We start from the raw sequence: 20419 nt of genomic DNA, 5'->3' as shown, positions 1-20419 counted from the left end.
GGTAATGGGTTGAAGAAGAGCAAGAAGGAAGGGTAGAAGGTACAGCAGTGTTTCTGCACAAGGAGCAGTGACAGAGATCCAAGTTGTTCAGGTGGAAAGAGACAACCCAAGTGCTCTAGAACAGAGCCTTCCTCCCTCTTTGACCTGGAGAAGGTGACTGAGAAATGATTGCTTACTGCCTCCTGCTGCAAGCAGTGAAGTTGTCCATTGTAGGGGACAGGAACGAAGCTGAAGATGAGGAAGAACTTTTTCTTGCTGCTTGTGACTGAGTCAGACAACTCACCGTGTACTAGAAGTTTACATGGGTCCAAAATGCAACATGATAGACATATGAGGGAAAGAAATGTGTTGCTGCAGACAAGCACAACTCCTCCCTCTGGGGAGCCCTGAGCTGCAGCGTGCTGGGGTATGTGGACCCTGCTGGGGCCAACTTGCCATGTAACATGCGGCTGATAATCCTCTTTTCCTAAACATCTGCTGTGGGTCGCTACTGGAGACAGGATCACAGGCTGGTCTGTCCCTTAACTATCCTGCTTATGTGAAAGCCTGAGGCTTATTTCTGCTTTTCAACAGAAAAGTGAACTAATACTTGAGAAAAAACTCAAGTATTAGTGTTCTGCCAAAAAATGCACTTGCACAGTAAAATTTAGAACAGTTTCCCTCGGGGCTAATTACTTGAGTTTGTTTAGTGGCAAGTTTTAGCAGAGCTGCTTGCAAACTGAAGATCCTGTCTTTGATTTTGCCCCTAAATCATGACAGTAGCCAGGCACTCTCCACCTGACTTCACACTGGCCAGTTGATACTGACAAATACTTTTATTTCCAGAAAGCTGGCAGACATGTGCAGGTCACTGCTGTGTCTTGAGAGATGCATGAATGAAGACTTGCACAACAGCCTGAAAAGTATTGACTGAGCAAGACCACGGCTTGGCCTCAGCTGGCTTGGAAGAGCCAAGAATGTAGCCAAGGGAGTCCAGAAAGGCCCTTGTCACTGCAGGCTGTCATTGGGCTGGGCTGGCTGGCTGCCTCACCCCCTCTAGCTGCTCTCCAACCTCCTTTTCTAAACCTGGTGCTTTCCTGGTGATCTGCTTTGCTCCGGGTTAGCAGAGGGTATTTCTCTTCAATGGACCATTTCCCATGTCTGAAAAATGCCACAGGTTTGGACTGAAATGCAATGCATGCAGTGGTACCCTGTGCCAGCACAGGGAACAAACCACTGGGCTAGAAGGGTTGGAGGAGCTGTGTGTGTTGGCTCGTTGATGCTTTACAGCCTCTGCTTCCTCAGTGAGAGTGAGGGCTACGCATATGTTCCTCGCTCCCATTACTTTCTAAACCCCGGGAAATGCCATTTGGACTCTCAGCATTATGCACTGCACTTAAAATAAACCACCAGAGGATGAATACAAGTTCAAAAAAATTCTTAATTTATTGTAAATTCTCCTTTCATCTGTGCTGCAATTCCAGTGTTCTGAACATTAATAAATATACATTTGTTAAAAAAAAAAACAAAACAACAACCTCCAGTGTCTAATCTGCCATAAAGCTTTTAAAAAGTCATAAAAATAGGTTTTAATTTTTTTGTAATTAATACAACTGACCCTCATTTACTGCAACAATTCTGATCAAAATAAAAACTACCTACATCTCACTGGGACAAAATATACATACACAGATGTAAAAACAACTAGCATGGGTTATACACAATGCCTGAGCACACAGCCAAGTGCCAGACCTTTAAAACATTCAAATTTTTTCTCTGTCAGAAAATGTCACGCAATATGTTGCATAATTTTTAAAGGAACAACATCCTTCCTCCCTCTCCCCTTCCAAAGGCCTCCTTGATACTTTTGGAAATGCATAGGAATATAATGAAATTAAGATTACAGCATATAGTTTTTCATCTTTCCCTCAACTCTTGCATTTAATTTAGCCTGATTTTCTGTTTTTTCCCTTTCACACACATTTGTACAAGCAACGGCCAGTATTTTCCCAAAAGGGCTGCTATGGCAAGCAAGGAGCTCCTGAAAGCCTTGTTGTCAGAGAGCAAGTCACAGCCACACCATTGCCATCCTTGGAGTCACATATTCCCACCACAGGGAGCCACTGGCTGAGCTCTGCCCCAGCTGGATGCAAACTTTTTCACATCTTGTTTTTCCTTTACTTGTTCACATTGCAGGAAGGTGAAGACAGCAGATAAGTCACACTTAACTTTCCTATACTTGTGAACTCAGCACATTTTGTGGGAAACATGAAACCTTAAGGCTTCCATGTGCTTTTTGAAACACCAAGAAGGCCAGGGCTTTGTCAAAGAGCTGGGCAGTGAAACCTGGACATCTTTAAAGACTTGTATTTCTGCTTTGATTAGCAATGTGCTGAATCCAGTGGGAAAAACAATTAAAACACAATAAAATAAAATACTGCACCTGAGGCAGAACTTTCCCCGTGGGAGGAGGGCCCTCTTCTTAGGACATGCAGAGTGCTGGTTTGGTTCAGAGCCAGACCAAAGTCAAAACCTATCATACAATCAGACCACTTATTTTCTTGTTCTTGGTAAGGGAAATACCGATTTGACTTCTTCTGGACAGGACTGTGTTGAAATCTTACACAAAGTTATGACTTCTTTTTAGCCCTGAAGTTCAGTTCCTGAACATTTCAATGCACTTCAGAGAAGGGGTCAAAACACCAAAAAATGAAAAAACAAAGTCTTGTGGGTTTTAGAAGAGGTTATGAAAGAAACATACTGTACCCTTAAAGTGTTCCAAAATCTGTCAGCAAAACTTATAAATTACAGTCATGGATTTTGATGTAATCTTTACTGTATTATTTTGAAAACTGCACTGTGTCTGAAGGTGGCTTCCATGCAAACCTCAATTACTTTACCAAATGCCAAATTCAAGTAAAATTGTGCAATGTTCATATAAAAAATATCAAACGCTCTTTTTAATTGATTTCCTATTATCAAATTAAGAAGATCAGTATAAATGTAAAATATACAAAGAAACTTTTTCTTTAGCAACACCATACAAAATATATAAAAGTATCTACACTTTTTATATATATATAAAAGATTTCTTTTTTCTTAAGACAATGTGTCCATAGGGGGTGGACAGAGATGCTGGCATAGAAACCAAAGGACACTTGTTGGGATATTCCTCCCTAGAGCCCAGCAAGCTGAAGGGTTCACACTGCAGCCATCAAAACACCAGAGACATCTAGTGCTTGTCTTCAGGCTGATGGATTGACTTATTGTAGGTCCACTATGATAATAACATGTTTTTCCTTGGTTCTCCCCTGTAATAAGCAAACCCTGCAGCACAGTCTGTACTGCAAATAGGTATCTGTCCATCACAGTGCATCCCTGTGGCCATTTCCATGTGTTTTCGGAACACGTTCATGCCGTGAGGAGCGTACCACACAGCAACCTTACTGCAAGTGCATCTGGGCACCGTGTCCCCACTGTGAGTGGTCAGGAGTGTGCCATCACATGAAACCGTGTGGGAATCAGTGCCCACTTCACCCTCTTCACCACGTGGCCACTCTGATGAAATCCGAGGCGGGAAGGCGGCGACCCTGCAGCGAGGAGTCCGGAGCCATGCAGAGGTGATCACAGTTTCCTGATGGTTCAAATTGAAGTTTCATTACTGCCCCTGTTAGTGAGAAGAAGTAATCATGCAGGCTTAGGGTTAAACAGGCACAGGCAAACCACCCCATCCAAAACTACCTAATCCTTTTCAGTAAGGGCTCATGCTCTGTGAAGTTACCATGCCTTGGCAATCCAGTGCTTGCAAGGGGGATGCTGCCCTCCAAGGGAAGACCAGCTGGGAGAAACAGTTCCAGGAGTACACAAGAGAAACAAGCTTTAGAGGAAGTTCTACGGAGGGCTTGTGTTTGGCTAACAGTGAGGATGCAAGGTTCACACACAAATGTTACAAGCTGTTACAAACCTGGTGTTTCAGACAGATTCATGCGATCTGCTGCCAACAGCAGAGTTTTCTATTATGCAAAAGGTGAGGAGATAATATAGTTGCTTAGTACAAGTTGGCTGATTATTCTTCAGTAATGACTGTAGTACCTGGTAGCAGCAAGTAGTTATGGCTTGTTAAAGACATCTCTGTTTCCCAGCTAACCAGGATCTATTTCATCAGCCAGTTCCCAGCAATCCAAAGATCTGCTTTTATAGTGAGCTGGGAACGGTCTGTGCACCAGACAACATGGGTGTCTAAAGCATGGTGGGACAGTGCCAGAGTTAAAGCTGGGTAAGAAATACTCTCTTGGTTTGATGAAAGGATGAGACTACTATTTGTGTTAATAAAAAATGAAATTATATGCATAAAATGCTTGCACAGACTTTACATATGGACATTGTTTTAATTATAAATGCAAGAATTATGATGAGTAATGAGGTTTCTAAGAATTCCCTTTGGCTGAGAGCTTGCTCAGCCTTTTGTTAATCTTTGATTTAGTTTACAATGGCAAATTCACACACTAATTGCCATGCAGCAGGTGGGAATCACACACCTGGTAATTTAGGATTAGTAGCTTGACTTTCTCTCCAGCCTTGGGATCTCCTGCCCCATTAATGGTTTCCGTCTGCCCAGATGGACACCCATTCCATGCTGTCCCCAGCCCAGTGACTTTCCCTGCCAAACTCCCGTGGCAAGGTAACAAGGCAGAGCTAGGTTGCTCTTGTCCACAGTGTGCCAGTAACACATCAGCTTGCCAATTCAGAGCATGCCAGGGTGACCAGTAGCACGTGTCTGTCACAGTACCTTGCCTGTGATACCTGTTTTAGCCTTCTCATCAGTGAAACACCATGGCTTGGGGACATGGTATGGACAAACCATCAAGACAGTTACAGTGAAGGACTCTGGTCCAGTCACCAGATGAAATTTTTGCTCATGCGGGAGTCTGGGGTAGGAAGGCAAAGGGAGAGACCAGTTGTGGCAGGTTGGCCAGGGCATCCTGATATGGCACTTACTCTGAGTCTGAGGTGTCAGCATGTCCTGTTCCCACGTGGAGGTTCATGGCCATACCATTGAGCTGGTCTCGAGACTGCTCCCTCCGAGCATTTTTTACTGTCACACCCGAGTCTGAAGGAGAGCGGACCCCATCATTTGTCCCCAGGGAAGTAGTCCTGGATGAGATCGTGGTCTGGTTGTAATCCGACAGCTTTTCCCGCAAACGATTCTTTAAATTCTTATCCACCAGTGGGGGAGGGTAGGTAACTTTATTTTTCAAGATGCCTGTTACGGAAAAGAGGGAATAATGAAAATTTTTACATGTATCAGTAATTTCATTTATCAAGCTGAGCACAACCAAGAAATAACATTTTATATTTCTTACTAAGATTCCTAATTTGTCACTTTACTCCTAACCCAGAAGATTAGACTTCAGCAACTACTTACTAGCTTTCCATGGCATACCTGCTTACATAGGTTGGAGCCCTTTGGAAAGTATTCTTCCCTGACAGAGCTACCTTATGAACTAATTAATGCTCATCAACCCCCCCGTCTCCCAGTCCGACTGTGAAGCTAGGTTGGCTGCGCTACCTTTCCTCTGCTCCGGCTGCTGGTTATTCTGGTGGGACAGAGGTCTGTTCTCCTTCTGCTGCCCTTCGTTCTCCTTGTCCTGTGGTGTTTCGTTGTTATGGTTCACCTGGTTTTCCCTGTGAAGCTCTACGTTGACCTTGGTCTCTACTTTGAGTTTCGGCTTCCCGCCGGGGTCCTCGCCATCGCTGGCTGTTACGCACTCTGTGGGCCAATAGGGTTTCACATGATTGGGGAGGGTATCAACTGCAATGCAAAAAAACACTAGCTCGAAAAACACTTTTGATATGTTCTCTCAGCTGCTTTCTGACCAGTCCCATTCCCTGTAGCAGGGGAGGAGCTGTGTGTCAAACCAGAGCAATCCTTCAGATGGTCCTTGCCGGACTGCACCGCCCTCAGGGTGCATTAAACCTCTGAAAACACAGCAGGTAGCATGGCAGGATGTCCAAACCCTTCCCAGAGCAAGGTTGCTTGCTCCATTATGGAGAAGATGAGGCAAACTTGCCCTCTCATCTCTCCAGGGTTAGAGATCCCTCCTTGGGAAGGCTGGTTTCTTAAGGCTGGGGGCACCCAAGGCACCTTGTGCTGTACCTGTGCAGAGCCTCAGCACACAGCCTGGATATTTGTCATTCAAAGCTGCCTTTCATTAGGACAGGACCGACTATGCTTAGAAATGCCTGAATCCTGCCACATGACCTCCAACTCTTTAGGTCCAGGACCTCCCCAACACCACTGAACACACAGGCCTGCATTGCATGAGGACGGGCAGGTATTTCCTACCCCTGCCCTCAAAACAAGCAGCTTCTTTCTCCTCTTCTTCATATGAGATTTTGCTGGCTGGATACTGCCATGTCCAAGGGCTGTGGGGACCTATCTGCAAAGCCCACTCTGCCTGAGGGCACTCAGCATTCAATACTCAGTCACCCCTGTGAACAAGCCTTTGGGAAGAAGAAAGGTCTCTAACATGGAAACAACAAGGATCTCTGCTGAAGCAAGGCACAGAGGTAGAGATACTGCTTCAGCTGTATGGTAGTCTGGCAAATTTCTCCTATCTAATCTAAAGCTATTTTATAGCATCACTGCTTTCCTCTCACATGGGGAGTACCTTTGGGTGTGCTGTGGAGTGGGCCACGTTCATTATTTTTGGAAGTAGATGTGTTCCACTTTTTCTCTGTCTCAAGTCCATCTTCCTCGCTGTCTGATGAATGGGAGGAGGCATAAGAGCTGCTGTGTTCATCGAGGGACAGTTCGCTGTCGGAGTCTGAATCGTGGTCTACAAATGCAGAAAGGGGAAACACAGTGATGAAAGTGTGAACAGGAGTTGAACAAATCTATCTGACAAATGCACTAGGAGAAAGAAAAGACAGGCATCTGTTTCAGACCATGCCAGGGATGAGTTCTTACTTCCATAAGTATATACAGGATTAATTCAGAAGGACTGCAGCATCCACCTAAGTAATCATGGGAAGCACAACCACTCGGCTCAGCTAGCTGGCAGGACCTTTTATGTGTACAGGAGGTGCAGAGCAGAGTGGGGACACATTTTTCCCTATTCAATATGCAGAACAGTAACTCTATAGGATCTATCATTACAACATACAGGCAAACAAAGGTACTTAGAAATATCAAGAATCTGAAATGCACTTAATTTAAAAATGGCTACAAGCCAACAAAATTTAATGGCAAGACCAAAATGAAAGGAAGTCAGACAAGAGGTATTTCTCATTTTCTTGTACAAACCACAGAGCAGCGAAGGAGGATATTGCCTTAAGGTCTCAAATATTAGAAGTTCTCCAACTAAAAATCAAGAGCAATGGCATGTAATTTGTGAGAAAGGGGATGCCATAAACTGTCAACAGCTGTGACAGCTATCAGATGAAAACTAAACCATCACAAGAAGCAGATGTATGATATTTCCATTCCAGAATTCCTTGTCAGGCAGCCATTGCATAGCTTGTTATGCCAAGATCATAACGAGAATGAGACACATCCAAGTCAGACTAACTATTGTTCTTGTTACAGAAGACTTTGAAGAAAACGCTGAGAAGGAGAAGGTACACAAATGGGTCAAAGCATTAAGAAATAATTCTTACCATTGGATTTTGATGGATTCCTATGAAAAATGGAGGAATCTGCTTCAGTTTGACCAGCCCTTGCTTGACTTGAGGATCCACTGAGTTTATGAGCAGCCTCATCCCTTTGAGAAGAAAAACAGAGGACAACTTTCTCGGTCACTTTACTGTTCTTAACAACAAGGCAGACATGCAGATGAAATTCATCCGGTCAAATGCAGACAGCTGCAGTGGATGCCAGCCTCTGCCTGACTGCCCACGTGGTCACCTTGCAGCAAGACAGAGGTTACCCTAATGCAGCTGCCTGCCTTCGGCCACATGAATCACGTTCCGAAAAAGCCCAAGTTAATGAGCTAAACTGCACTCCTTGAGACATGTCTGAATTTTAAGAGGCAAGCAGCACGGCCTAACTATTATGTTAACCACTGCGCTGTTGGAACTCGGCACCGAAGATGAAACAGAAAATGCACAAAAGAAAATGACAGTCACACAAAACAGAACTGTTAAGACATAAACCAAGTAGCATTTGAACCACATTTCTGGTTTCCACAAGAGCAATGAAAAGGGAAAGGCAAGCACCTGGAAGCCATGCACCTGCCACCTGATTACCTGAGAATATAAGCAAGGTAGCTATTGTGGCTCTTGGCTGACCTGACGGTGCTTTCTAGGGAGACAGTGGATTCCCCAATAGTTGTGCGATACATATTTGGCTCTTCTATATATGTGTTGTTACAGTTCAGAGATCGCTGAAGGAAAAAAAAAGACACAAAGCAATAGTGAATGATCCCTCCAGAAGCTCACGTTACCCACAAATGTATAAAGTTTCAAAGAAACCAAATGGTTTTTGTTGCTGAGGAAATGAATTATTTTCTTTCAAAAGTTTTAATTAAAATAGTAAAAACTTTTGAGAGAGGCCATCAGTAATCTCTGTACAAATCACTGAAAGCAATCAAACAGTTCACCTTATTACAGACAAGCCACCTATAAGTTTATTTTAGGTAACTTCTACCAGCAAGAGGATGTTTTTTTCCCTGAGCTTTTTTCTTACAGTTAATAATGTAGCTCTTGTTGCAGTGGAATCATCTGGAAGAGGTTTCTTTCCAGTTAAAGTGTTCTTCAAGTGCTTTCTGACTTCTTTGTTAAATACGCAGTGGAAGAAGAAAATGAACAGCCCCTGGATAATTGTAGAGAAATAAAGAATAAATGTAAATGATTCACTACTACCAAACTGCAAATATGGATATTAGAGAACAGCCATTTTGAAATAACCCCTGAATTCTAGTTCATAGTCCATGATTCTGTATCTCAAAAGCAGTAACTATTTTTTGACTGAAATGACAATGATCAATCTCCCAGGAATCCTTCATCATTTGCTTCCAAGTTCAAATGTGCATAAAAGGCCTGGTAAAATATACATAAAGATGTGTCTCTCCAGGATTTACAGAGCAGAGCTTGATTTGGGAAGAAACTTTCTTCTCAAAATATCCAATGCAAACCTCAGTGTGTCACTGGAAGACATTGCAGGGAGTTTGAACTTGAGATTCTGGAGATTTTACACAGATGATGAGACAAAATGAATAGCAGCACATGAAAAAGATCGTAGCCTTTAGTGAAAACCTCTGGAAATGGACAATTTCTGTGAAAGGTGCCCTTAATACTGTTGGCTAAAAGAACTTCAGAAAGCCTTGAGAGATGTGAAGAGATACTGGTGGCAGAGAGGTCCCAACTTCTGCAGCCCAAGTTCCTTGGTTAAGCAATACCTCCCAGTGGAAAAACCACTAAAACCCCCATGGGCAGTTGTTGGCTCCCAGAAACACACATTAACAGCTTTCACTGGGAGCAGGGGGCACACATGTGTGCCTTCAGAGGTATTTGCTCTGAGGGAATTAATGCAGCTGCCAAATTGTTATCAACTTTGGTTGGACATACAGGATAGAAAAGCCAATCCTCATGAAGTTGCAGCTGTACCAACATCACAAGAAGCCTGAATTTCATGATTTCAGCCAAAGCAATTGACTTAGAGTAACTTTAAACTTCAATCTCGCTTTCTAAACATTCAATCAACTGTGATCTTAACTGGCACTAGCACTTGGGGATTATTCATTAATAAAATTCACATAAATGTCTCTTTAAAAATACAAGTTCAAAGAAGACAATGATGTGAAATGCCACATACCACTGTGCTTCTCTGGGCAAGTTTGGAGAACTCCAGCTGCTGACCTTCCTCCCTCTCATGAGGTTTAAATTTAATTTTATTTTATTTTAGACTCATGGAAGCCTGGTTTTACAGCCTGAGTAGGTGCATTTGTTTCACACCAGCTGCAGTGGCAAAATAACCTTGCTCCAGACTGGCCTAGCTGCTGTGCTTCCAGGGCATCGACAGTCATCTCCAAAGGAGACCCATGCGATTTCTTTTTCTCTTTGGCTGCAGTTTATGGCTTTTGTGCTGCAGCTGACAAGACTGTCCTGCTAGCAGTAGCTGTTTTAATACTGCAGGTACTTGCTAGGACAGCTACTGCCATCCTTGGTCACATTCAAATTGTGACCAACATGAAGTTTCATGATTATTTCCATGTCAGGTCTCCTACAAATAACTATTTTCTGCATCTTTAGTCAACAGGTGTGCAAAAACTAGGACAGGCAACCCAGTAAAACCCTAATACAAGGAACTCGACTTGAAAATCATTATTTGACTCATTTCTTTTAACGGTAACCTAATTTGTGAAAGCCTTGAACTTGGAGTCATCCACTCTGGCTGAAATAAAAGTCTCTGGTTTGCGGTAGCAACAGAACAACTGTTAAGAATAAGCACACAGAAGATAGTAACAAAGACTTTTTCTCTAGAGAGACAGAGGTATAATTGCCTTCTGTTATTTATCTGAAACGGGTTACTATAGTAATGCACTTACCTTTAGAATGACTAAATGTGAGAGATGCAATTACTTAAAGTTCTGGTTTTGGTGAAAAGAGCCCTCTCTGAGAAAAGAGAGCATAAAAGGTACTTGGGCTTTCTGTTTTTCTTAAATTGGCTCATGTGGAGCAGGTCTTTGGAGGTCTGGGTGCAGCAGTGCACTCATGAAGGTGTGCCACAAAAAAAATGCCATCCAACTTACCTGGAGGCAGCTGAAAATGGCAAAGAGATAGTGAAATGTCATGACGTCGCTGTTGACTGCCATCAGCCCCAGCAGCCATGTGGCACTGATAAGCAGCAGGAGCAGGAATGCTGTTCGCAGCACAGAGCTGTAAAGCAAACACAGATTGCCACTTGCAGTGTGTTGGGATACAAGAAAACAGCCCAGCTTCTCCCCAGGGATAGTGGGGGAGTCCAATGACTTGGCAACGGGAAAGGCCCTTCGGGAAAATTAGAGCAGTGTTCACAATCTCCCAGTTCCCAGCTCTCTCATGGCACTACCCTATGAATTAGCATATTCAGATAAAAAAGGGTGATTTCTTTCCAAGTCCCTTTCCAAGATTTTCTTCTAACAAACCAGATTGTTTCTAAAGCCATGCTGTTTAGCCTTGTTGACTCCAAGGAAGAGATCTGGGCAGTAAATGGCCATCTCCATCTCATTTCTTTTTGTCAAGTTCACTCTCACATACCTTCTCAACATTACTGCCCAAGGTTTTAGATCAAGGGCACTCAGGTGAATTTTCACAGATACTTTCAAAAGACTGACACAATTTTAGTGCCAAAGTTTTATATTATGAGTAAAATTGCTGCCATTAAGTAGCAACTATACTCCATTGGTTTAGGGAGATTTGGACCTCATCCTCAGCCCCAAGCCGCTATTAGGATTAAAGTTCAGAGAACCACAAAGCCTACAGCTCTAGGTACACTGGGACCAGAACAGGCAGGCCAAGGAGAGCATGGCACTGCACCAACACTGCTCCTTCCATACTTTTATTAACTGGGCCCATGTTGCTGGGAGGGGAACTCCCCCTCAGATTCTAGTGTTCATTATGTTTAGAGTTAGAGTTAGAGCTCAGAGAACCACAAGGCCTCCAGCTCCAGGGACACTGGAGCTGGAAAAGGCATGCCAGTGTGTACACAGCACCTTACAGCCAGGGCTGAAAAAAGAACTAGAAGCAGCCTTTTGAAATCTCACACTTTATTTGGAAAAAAAAAAGGTGAGGGGTTGACTTGCCACTAATCACATTTGAGTTCACAGGTAAATTCTGAACTTTGGGTAAAACAGACGTTAATGGGAACAGGTTGTCACAGGAGCTCAGGAGGGCAGCAGGTTGCAGCTAGTGAGGCTTTCTGCTCATCCCATGGGGAGTGGGATGCAGGGAGGCTGGCCCTCAGCACAGGAACTTCAGTGGGTCTCTGCCATGACATAGCTGGTAACCCAGACATATGACAGGGGAGACCTTTCTGAGCCACGGCTAAGCACAGGAAGACCCAGAACTATGTCTACCTGGGCATGCCATGGGCAGAGGTGAAGTGACAGTGCAGTAGGGAGTATGATGAAAGACCTGGAAGGACTGTAATGATACCATCTGGAGACCAGATCTTTCCCTTCTCTTCCCTTCTTCTGCCTACACTTGGTGGTGCAGAGCACCATGGTGGAGATTTTACAGGGCCTTCAAGGGAATCCCATGAGTAGGTGCTGGTGAAGCAGCTCCAATTGCCTCTATCAACACTGTCTCCCCAAAAAACCTTTATTTCCCACTCCAAAACTTGCTTTTATGCAATTCTGTCACTTTAATATTTCTGGCCAGAACTACTTCTACAGGTTTTTGAACTCAAACTTACACAACTCCAGTTTTTTCAAATGAACGTTGTCTTCGTCTGCACGATGCTTTCATTGCTAGTATAAAGATGACAGTGTTTATCTGAAAGGAAAATTGAAATAACAGCATGGATTCTTTCTGTACATTTGTTAGATCCCTATTTTCAAAAACAATGCAATTTTTATCCTAAAATGGTTTGTGGTGTCAAGAATATTTTCCCTTCAGCTTAAATTCTCTAAATTACAAGATTCTCCTTGTTTCAAAGTAACATAGTCAAGGACAATCTAGGACTTGATCTGGATGAAATTTAGTAAGACAGCCCTATGCAAGGATGCTTGAGTGAAAGATAAAAACTCAAGAAATGCTGTCCTTGTCCAGACCAGATTCCAATCAACCCAGCATCTCATTTCAGTTGGGTCAAATCAGACTTCAAGAATATTTTCTAACAGAGAAAACGTACAGTGGTAATTCCCCTGAAAAATCCTCCAGTCTCCACTGATTTCCACAGCTGGGATGTACGAGGCTGGTGGTTCATTTGTACTTATTTACTCATAGTGAATATCAATGCTGAGAATTTGTCCCATCAAACACTTTCAAAAACTGTGCAGAGCTTTACTACCACCTGTTTCCAGGAGTTTCTTACTTAATGTGCCATAGAGAAATGATGCAGCTTGTCCTGTTTGTTCTGAATCTGCCACCTCCTGCTAGTGCTTGTGTTGGAAAAGACTCTGAATGGTTGGGTCCATAGTAATTTTCTCCAGACCAATACACTGTTATAGGGTCCTCCTTCCCCGCTTCTCTGTAGCCTTCTCTTTTCTAGGCTTAAAGCTCTTAGTCCACTTAGTTGGTCCTCCAGTAGGGGCTGTCCCATGTCTCTGATGAGTTGGGATCCTAACCTACACTGCTTCCAGGTCTACTTCACAGTTTTTGAAATGAGAACAGAACTGCATGTTTATCTTCTAGTGTTACTTTAAGGGAGAAGTTTTAAGGGAGAAGTTAAACACCAGCCCATTCTTTTAAATTCCTGAAATTGAAAATATTTAATATTCCTTTAGGACTTCTGGTTGAAGAGACTTGTTATAGCTCATTTTGTTGATTTGTTTTATAAGCTCATAGACAAACCCTTCTAACATGGAACAAAGCAAATGGGAAAAAATAAATCGTTTTCTGGACATACAGCCATTGCTCCACAAGCAATCTTTGTACTAACAGGCAGCCCTCTGACTTCCAGGAGCTTAGCTCATGTCCTATCTCTTTAAACAAAAGACACAAGCTCCAGTACATCTGCTTCAAATGTAAAGAACATAGCTGCTTTGCCTTATGACTATTGTTTGACAAAACATAAAAGAAAAGGTAGCAGAAAAGAAGAGACAGCTCTGGATGCCACCTTCACCCTACTTACAATGACAACCATTATGATGGGCCCAGCGAAACTCCAGATAAGGGTGTCATGAACAGACAACCAGCAGAAATCAGGGTTCCCGTAGCCTTGTGGATCCAGACCAACAGCAAGCCCTGGGTTACAAAATGGGGGGGAAAAGTACATCAGAAAGGTGGTGCTTATAACCAAGAATATTTTCAAATAAACAAAATGATCATGGCAAAACCAGGCATATTTTCAAAGAAACAAAATTTTTGTGGAAAAATTTGTTCAATAGGACAGTCTGGGAAGGCAAAATCAAGGCAAATAATAAAATTAATTAACTAAATATTAAACTTTTATGCTGCTCACTCCATATCAAATGATACTATGAGTTTTGCCTACTAGAACAAAGTTCAGCTGCATAAAAATGACAACAAATGCAAGTCCCAAATTAATTCTGTTTCAGCACAGTTTTATAGCCATACTCACACAGTATGAGCCTTGAGGGTGAATGACATGTTGAGGAATTTCAATAAGCCTGTGCAGCAGAATGACATGAATCATAACTGAGTAGATGTCTATGTTATGAAAAAAAAAGTGCATTCTTAACTGCTGTGAGTTTGCTGTCACTAAAATAACACCAGAGACAAAGGAATCTGGGAACACGCGGGAGTTAACTGCTTGAGCTCAGGTGTGATTCATTTTGAACTGCCATTCCAGGTACTTCACCTTGCTTTCAGCACTGTTTGAAATGGAGTTTGCTAACACCCCAAGGCAACTGAGTTAAAACCACACCTTTTATTGTTTTATTTTTCAAAACCTGGACAATTCCAAGGGATTCTATGAATCCAACCTTCACCTGCTGATTTACAGTGCTGCCTGATTTGGTGACCTACACCTCCCCCATATGGTGATGAAATGGGACTTCTGCCTTTGACCTGCAAAATCATACAACCATATAATCGTTTAGGTTGGAAAAGACCTCTAAGATAAGGTCTGCCCTGAGCCTCCTTTTCCCCCGCCTAAACAACCTCAGCCCCCTCAGCTGCTCCTCATAAGAGCTGTGCTCCAGACCACTCACCAGCTCCATTGTCCTTCTCTGGACTCACTCCAGCACCTCAATGTCTTTCTTGGAGTGAGGGGCCCAGAAGTGAACAGAGGATTTGAGGTGTGGCCTCAGCAGTGCCAAGTACAGGGGAATGATCACAACATCCTTGTAGTGCTCCTGAGCTGCCTGCCCCTTCTTCCGTTTTTTCCCCCTAGTCCCAGCAAAAGCTCCCTGTTCAGCCAGGATGGCCTTCCTCACTGGCTTGTCTTTTGCCACATGAGGATGGCCTGCTCCTGCACCTTTAAGATTTCCTGCTTGAGGAATGCCCAGCCTTCCTGGACTCCTCTGCCCTTCATGACTGCTTCCCAAGGGACTCTGTGAGTCAGGCCCCAAAAGAGGCCAAAGTCAGCCCTCTGGAAGTGCAAGGTGGAAGTTCTGCTGAATCCCGCCCTTGCTTCTATGAGAATTGAAAACTGTCATTTTGTGACCACTGTGCCCATGATGGACTCCAACCATCACATCACCCACCAGTTCTTCTATGTTCACAAAGAACAGGTCCAGTAGGGATTTTCCCCTGGTTGGCTTGCTCATTAGCTGCATTAGGAAGTTCTTTTCCACACACTTCAGAAACCTCCTGGACTCTTTCCTCTGTTGTATTGTATTTCCAGCAGACATCTGTTAAGTTGAAGTCCCCCACAGGAACAAGGACTAGTGATGGTGAGACTTCTTCCAGCTGCTTATAGAATACTTCCTCTGCCTCTTCATCCTGGTTGGATGGTCTATAACAGATTCACACCTCAATATCTGCCTTGTTGTCCTTCCCACTGATTCTTACTCATTAACACTCAACTCTTTTGTCACCAACATCAAGCTCTAGACAGTCAAAACACCCCCTAACATACATGATTGTTTCCATGGTTTCTAACACATCACTAACACTTGTGTCTTTGCTGCCACATGGATCTCCATTCCCTACCTTCATTGAGCTGGCAGACAAAAGGACCTCACTAGCACACCAGCCCTCAAAACTGGCATGCTGTCCTCAGGCTCACCTTTAGTGAGCCTGGTTTTATCCCTTTCTCCCTTAAAATCTAGTTTAAATCTCTTTTAATGAGGCCTACAAGCTCCTGCGCAAAGATCCTTTTCCCATTTTGAGACAGGTGTACCCTGTCTGCAGAGGTCTTCAAGACACAGAAACTGATCCCTGTGAGGCCTGTGGCCAGTGACATATGGCAAGTGGCTGCAGCATGTTGTCTGGGCACTGGGGGCACCTACTGTGTTGAGCGTATGTCCTGACTCAAGAGCAGTCAGGGCTGACAGCAGTGCTGTTCTCCACAAGGAGGATTCACGTGCATTAATAATAGTCTTTTTTTGAATTGAAGCCTGTGTGCTTTGATGAAAAGACACTGAAAAAGGGAGAGGTGGCTGTGTTTCACTCTTGCTGCATAAAGCTGGCCCACGGCCAATATTCACATCTGGTACAGGCCTATGGTCTATGAAAACTAAACTGGCTATTTGGCAAAGCAGTGGATATTGGATCTGTTTTCACTGAAATGTGGAATAAGATAGGACCAGTCTCCATCCCTGCTCCCATTGGCCCTTCCACCACCCCCTTCAGCAGTTGCCATCCAGAAAGAATTAGCCATAAATGATTAAGGGACCATAAAGTATTTTATACAGATGTAATTCTGTGGATACAGTCTGTTTCCCAGGACTGGATTTCCCCATTAATGGGACTTTAAACTACAGTTTGACTCTGGCTCTAAGAGTAATTGGCAGACAGCAAAATTTTTCACTCTCAAAATCCTACCCTAAAGTTCCCTAACAAAGGGGGCAAACTGCAGTCTTCGGGTACATGGTTCAAATTTTACTGCAGTCAACAACATGTGAAATAACACTTTATTCAAAGGCAGAAATAAGCCAAAGCAATGTCATACAGCGAAATATTTTGGTACATCAATTAAATGCTGCTGCCTGGTTGTCCTTAGCAGACTGATATCTCACTGATGTTTGCAGGAACTGGGGCTGGTCTCCTATGACCAGAAGTCCTATGGGGACCAGCACCCATCCTGTGAGGAGGTGCTGCCAGAGGGACATGTTTCAACCCTTCTGAGCTCTTGTGGGCTTAGCAGCCATGTGTGACTCAGGCAACTGTGGGTCAGCCTCACCTCTCTCCTGACTCACTGCTTTGCCTAGGATTTGAAAAGTGCCAGTTTCAGAGGGATATTGGTTTTAGGGCTAAGTAAGAACCAGTTTTAACATGAGCACTGCAGTTTCCATGGTAAAGCAGTTACTGCACACATATGTCAACCAGTTAGTGTGCTGCCACGAAGATGGGCAGAACTGGGGGGTATTGCTGGGTGCCAAATACAGCCCTTTGCTCCCGAGGCAAGGAAGTCATAAAATCTCTCTCCTAGATGGATCTAACTACACTTTGAAATGAGCAAACTTAAAGTAAATTTAAAATGTTCCAGTATTGCTCCCCATGGAGGAATATTCCAGATCCACACTCTTTTGATGGCTGTAAGTTTTCTCCCAACTTCCATTCTACTTTCGTTCATGGCAATTTGCATTTCAATGCTGTGATTAAATGTGGTTCTTCCCTGTTGGAGTGTTCCCTATGTAAAGATTTTACTAAGTTTTACCCTCCTTTAAAGGTCAAAGTTCCCTTCTGCAAGGAGCCTGTTCCCATCACAGATGCCATAGGACCACTATGTCCCAGCTCAAAATGAATGTAGGTTTGAGCATAAAAACCAGAAAAAAATAAATAAACAAAACAGATAATAAAGATGAAATGGTATTTACCTTTCAAATACAGCAAAAAAGTCCTCTGCATGTCCCAAGACTAAAATTCCTTCACATATCTAGACTATTCCACTATTAAGGAAAATATACAATCCTTCTCTCATAAAGTAATTTAAATCATGTTTAAGATTTGTGTTATGAAGCTGGAACCTTTTTACTGTTTAGAAATTAAAATTTATAAAGAAGCTTATTTAAAATAGGTACAGTAACAAAGTTATCCAGAGGCAAGAAATCCCACATTGTGCTATTTATGATGAAATAATTTTCTCTTCAGATGATTTATAAGCCTGGAAGGACAAATTAAAGGCTTAGTATTCTCTTTATCCTTCATTTCAGAAAATCCTCTGACTTCCTCAGTAACAGGGATCTGACTTTTCATTTAAATGGAACTGCAAATTCAGTAGATTCAGAGATTAAATTACAGGACACAACCTGGAATCATAACTCATATTTTTCAAAGTGCAAAATAGTTCTATATCACAGAGAGCAATATCTAAGTAGAAAAATGTAAAAATGGTATGCTTGTGATATTTAGATTGCATAAGACTGTTGTTGAGAAGTTCTGAATTAATTTAAATTTCAGGACAGAAACAAAACCTGAAACAGAAAATCCTTCTGACAAAATTCTTCTGAAGGGCTACGTGTTCTGAAATGCAAATAGTTTTTGTTACTTAATGATTCTTCTTTTCCACCAGAAATGATGCTGCACAATATCTGATTACACTTCAGTGTTTCAGAATATACTGCAGTAGTCCTGTATGTACTGATGAAAGTCACATAGGTCTGAAATGTTTCAGAAGTTCAAGGACAATTCCTATTTAAAATGTTTGGGATACGTCTAGACTGGTGGAGCCTTCTGGGTTGTGCTTTCTACTGTTTTTCAGATAAATTGATAAAAGTAGAAATTACTTAGGCATAGGAAGAGATGGAAAAACTTACCAGCTCTCTGGAGAGAGAATTAACCTGTACCAGCCTACGCTGTGTTTTGGTATTACACTTCCTTAAATCACACAGAAAAAAAACCCCTAATATGTATTTTTAAGTCTAACTTGTTCCACAATATTTTTGCAAGTGTATACGACTGATAGTTATTTGTTTGATTTCAAAGACATCTAAACCTCTGCCATTGCTGACAGTATGTTATTATCCGTAAAACTAAAAGTAATTGGATAAAAGTTGACTGTCTGCCTGTGATCCAATTTCCCATATGGCAACAGATACATAATGAAATAGCTGAACCAAAAAAACCCACTCCAACTGTTCCATGAAGCACACTTCCTGAGGAGCTGTCTTCCTGAATTAACACAACACCGTGTGCTTGGGGTAGCACTGGAAATGTCTGATGGCAAAAATAGGCATGGTGAAGGCGGAGACGGATGTGCTCCTGTGGATCACCCTGGATCGGTTTGAAAAATTCTGCCTCCAGTTTTTCATTACTTTTCCTCAACTGGAACTTATAGCCTTTGTGTCTGAAATGGTGTAAAAGGCTGCTTGAGTATTCCCAGCTTGTTTTTATGCCAAATAAAATGGAACCGCTGAAATTCCTTCAGGGAGCATTTACTGCTGTTTGAGGGTAGGCAGTGGGAATGTCCACTGATGGGCAGTAATGTCCTGTGGACAGCATTGCTTCTGAAGCCACTTCAGTTACCTCCCTGAGAAACCACGTGTCCGCATCTGAAGTTACCAGCATAGGGAAGAAAAATTGCTGAAAGCTACTGGCAAGTTGTTAGAATAAAAATAGCATTATTTCTAAGTATTGTTATCAAGTCCTGATGTAACCAGGGTGCATATATGTTTTTGTTACTGCATAACCATCAGTATCATTTCAACTGGGGCAACAGACATTTGGTACACAGATCTGCCAAATTCAGGCTTACTTCTGCTAGACATGACTTCTTGTTGCACTGATTCAGACAAACACCCATAACTGTCTTGGATGGAGTAACTTCCCTGGGTTTATCCTGTAAAGATGGCAGGGAAACAAAGCTGTTTTTTAGCATGGTTAAGGGTACCTGTTATGATGGCAGGAATGCCCCAACCAACTACGTAGTAGAACCGCATGTGCCCGAAGTTGATGTTCCTCACTTCAGTCAGCATCCGGTAGATGTGAAGCTGCTCCACAAACATCCATGCAAAGGTGCTCATGTAGAAATAGTGCAGGAGGATGGCAATCACGGTACACACGAACTGTAGAAGGGAAAGGGCAGGGAAATTAGAGTTGCTCTTTTGAATCACAACCTGGTGAGTCACCGGTTCCCCTGTGCAGCTAATGGCAAGTGTAATAAAAAGATTCTGGCAGAACAAATATACTGCCATTAATTATGTTTTTCAGAGTTTAAGAAAAGCTATTCATACTGTGAAACATTTTTTTTTTTAAGTAAATAAATTATGTCACCTGAGACTGGTTCAGCTTCAACCTATCAACCCAACACACTTTCAGTTACTGCACTTGCTCTCCATATTCTGTGGCTAATTTCACTGTGCATGAGTGCTGCAAAGGTGAAGATTTGAGCCACTCTGACAGGATTCCTTCTGCTTGCAGGACAGGCAGGGCTGGGAGAGCTCCTGGCTCTTTCTTCTGGTGCAGAGTATGAGGTGAGGATGCTCCTCTGGAGGCTGCAGACCCTCTGCCCTGCCTGGTGTAGGAGTCTCACCTGCACAATGCCACTACAGCGAATTCAACCATGGCATGTTTAACTGCATCAGCTAAACCAGTCTCAATGTTAAATTAATAAATTACTTCTGAGAACAGCCACCCTCAGCCCTGCACTGACTCAGTGTCTCCCACTGCCATATCAAGGGCCATTCTATGGGTTTTTCTCATACTACATCCCTTCAAGAGAGAAAGATCT

General features: G+C 42.8%; 1 protein-coding gene across 5 annotated transcripts in view; it reads right to left on the bottom strand.

The window, feature by feature from the left end:
- Nucleotides 1–1406: 1406 nt before the first annotated feature.
- Nucleotides 1407–20419, bottom strand: part of CELSR1 (cadherin EGF LAG seven-pass G-type receptor 1) — a 168077-nt gene continuing 149064 nt past the window's right edge. For 2 of the 5 annotated variants that reach the window (XM_018068021.3, XM_018068016.3), the window contains exons 25-35: nucleotides 19580–19754; nucleotides 13754–13866; nucleotides 12374–12453; nucleotides 10731–10857; nucleotides 8666–8791; nucleotides 8227–8363; nucleotides 7639–7742; nucleotides 6651–6818; nucleotides 5549–5791; nucleotides 4978–5242; nucleotides 1407–3646 (exon numbers count right to left, since the gene is read on the bottom strand). In XM_018068021.3, the coding sequence (XP_017923510.1) occupies nucleotides 3622–3646; nucleotides 4978–5242; nucleotides 5549–5791; nucleotides 6651–6818; nucleotides 7639–7742; nucleotides 8227–8363; nucleotides 8666–8791; nucleotides 10731–10857; nucleotides 12374–12453; nucleotides 13754–13866; nucleotides 19580–19754 (1563 nt within the window). In that variant the 3' untranslated portion in view covers nucleotides 1407–3621. The remainder of the gene's footprint in view (nucleotides 3647–4977; nucleotides 5243–5548; nucleotides 5792–6650; nucleotides 6819–7638; nucleotides 7743–8226; nucleotides 8364–8665; nucleotides 8792–10730; nucleotides 10858–12373; nucleotides 12454–13753; nucleotides 13867–19579; nucleotides 19755–20419) is intronic. The other 3 variants (XM_018068018.3, XM_018068019.3, XM_018068017.3) reach the window with 2 other exon arrangements.

The sequence above is a fragment of the Manacus vitellinus genome, unplaced genomic scaffold (genome assembly GCF_001715985.3).
Source record: "Manacus vitellinus isolate BGI_N305 unplaced genomic scaffold, ASM171598v3 scaffold_13_pilon, whole genome shotgun sequence".
Classification (NCBI taxonomy): Eukaryota; Metazoa; Chordata; class Aves; order Passeriformes; family Pipridae; genus Manacus; species Manacus vitellinus.
This window is presented reverse-complemented; position numbering and strand designations above follow the sequence as displayed.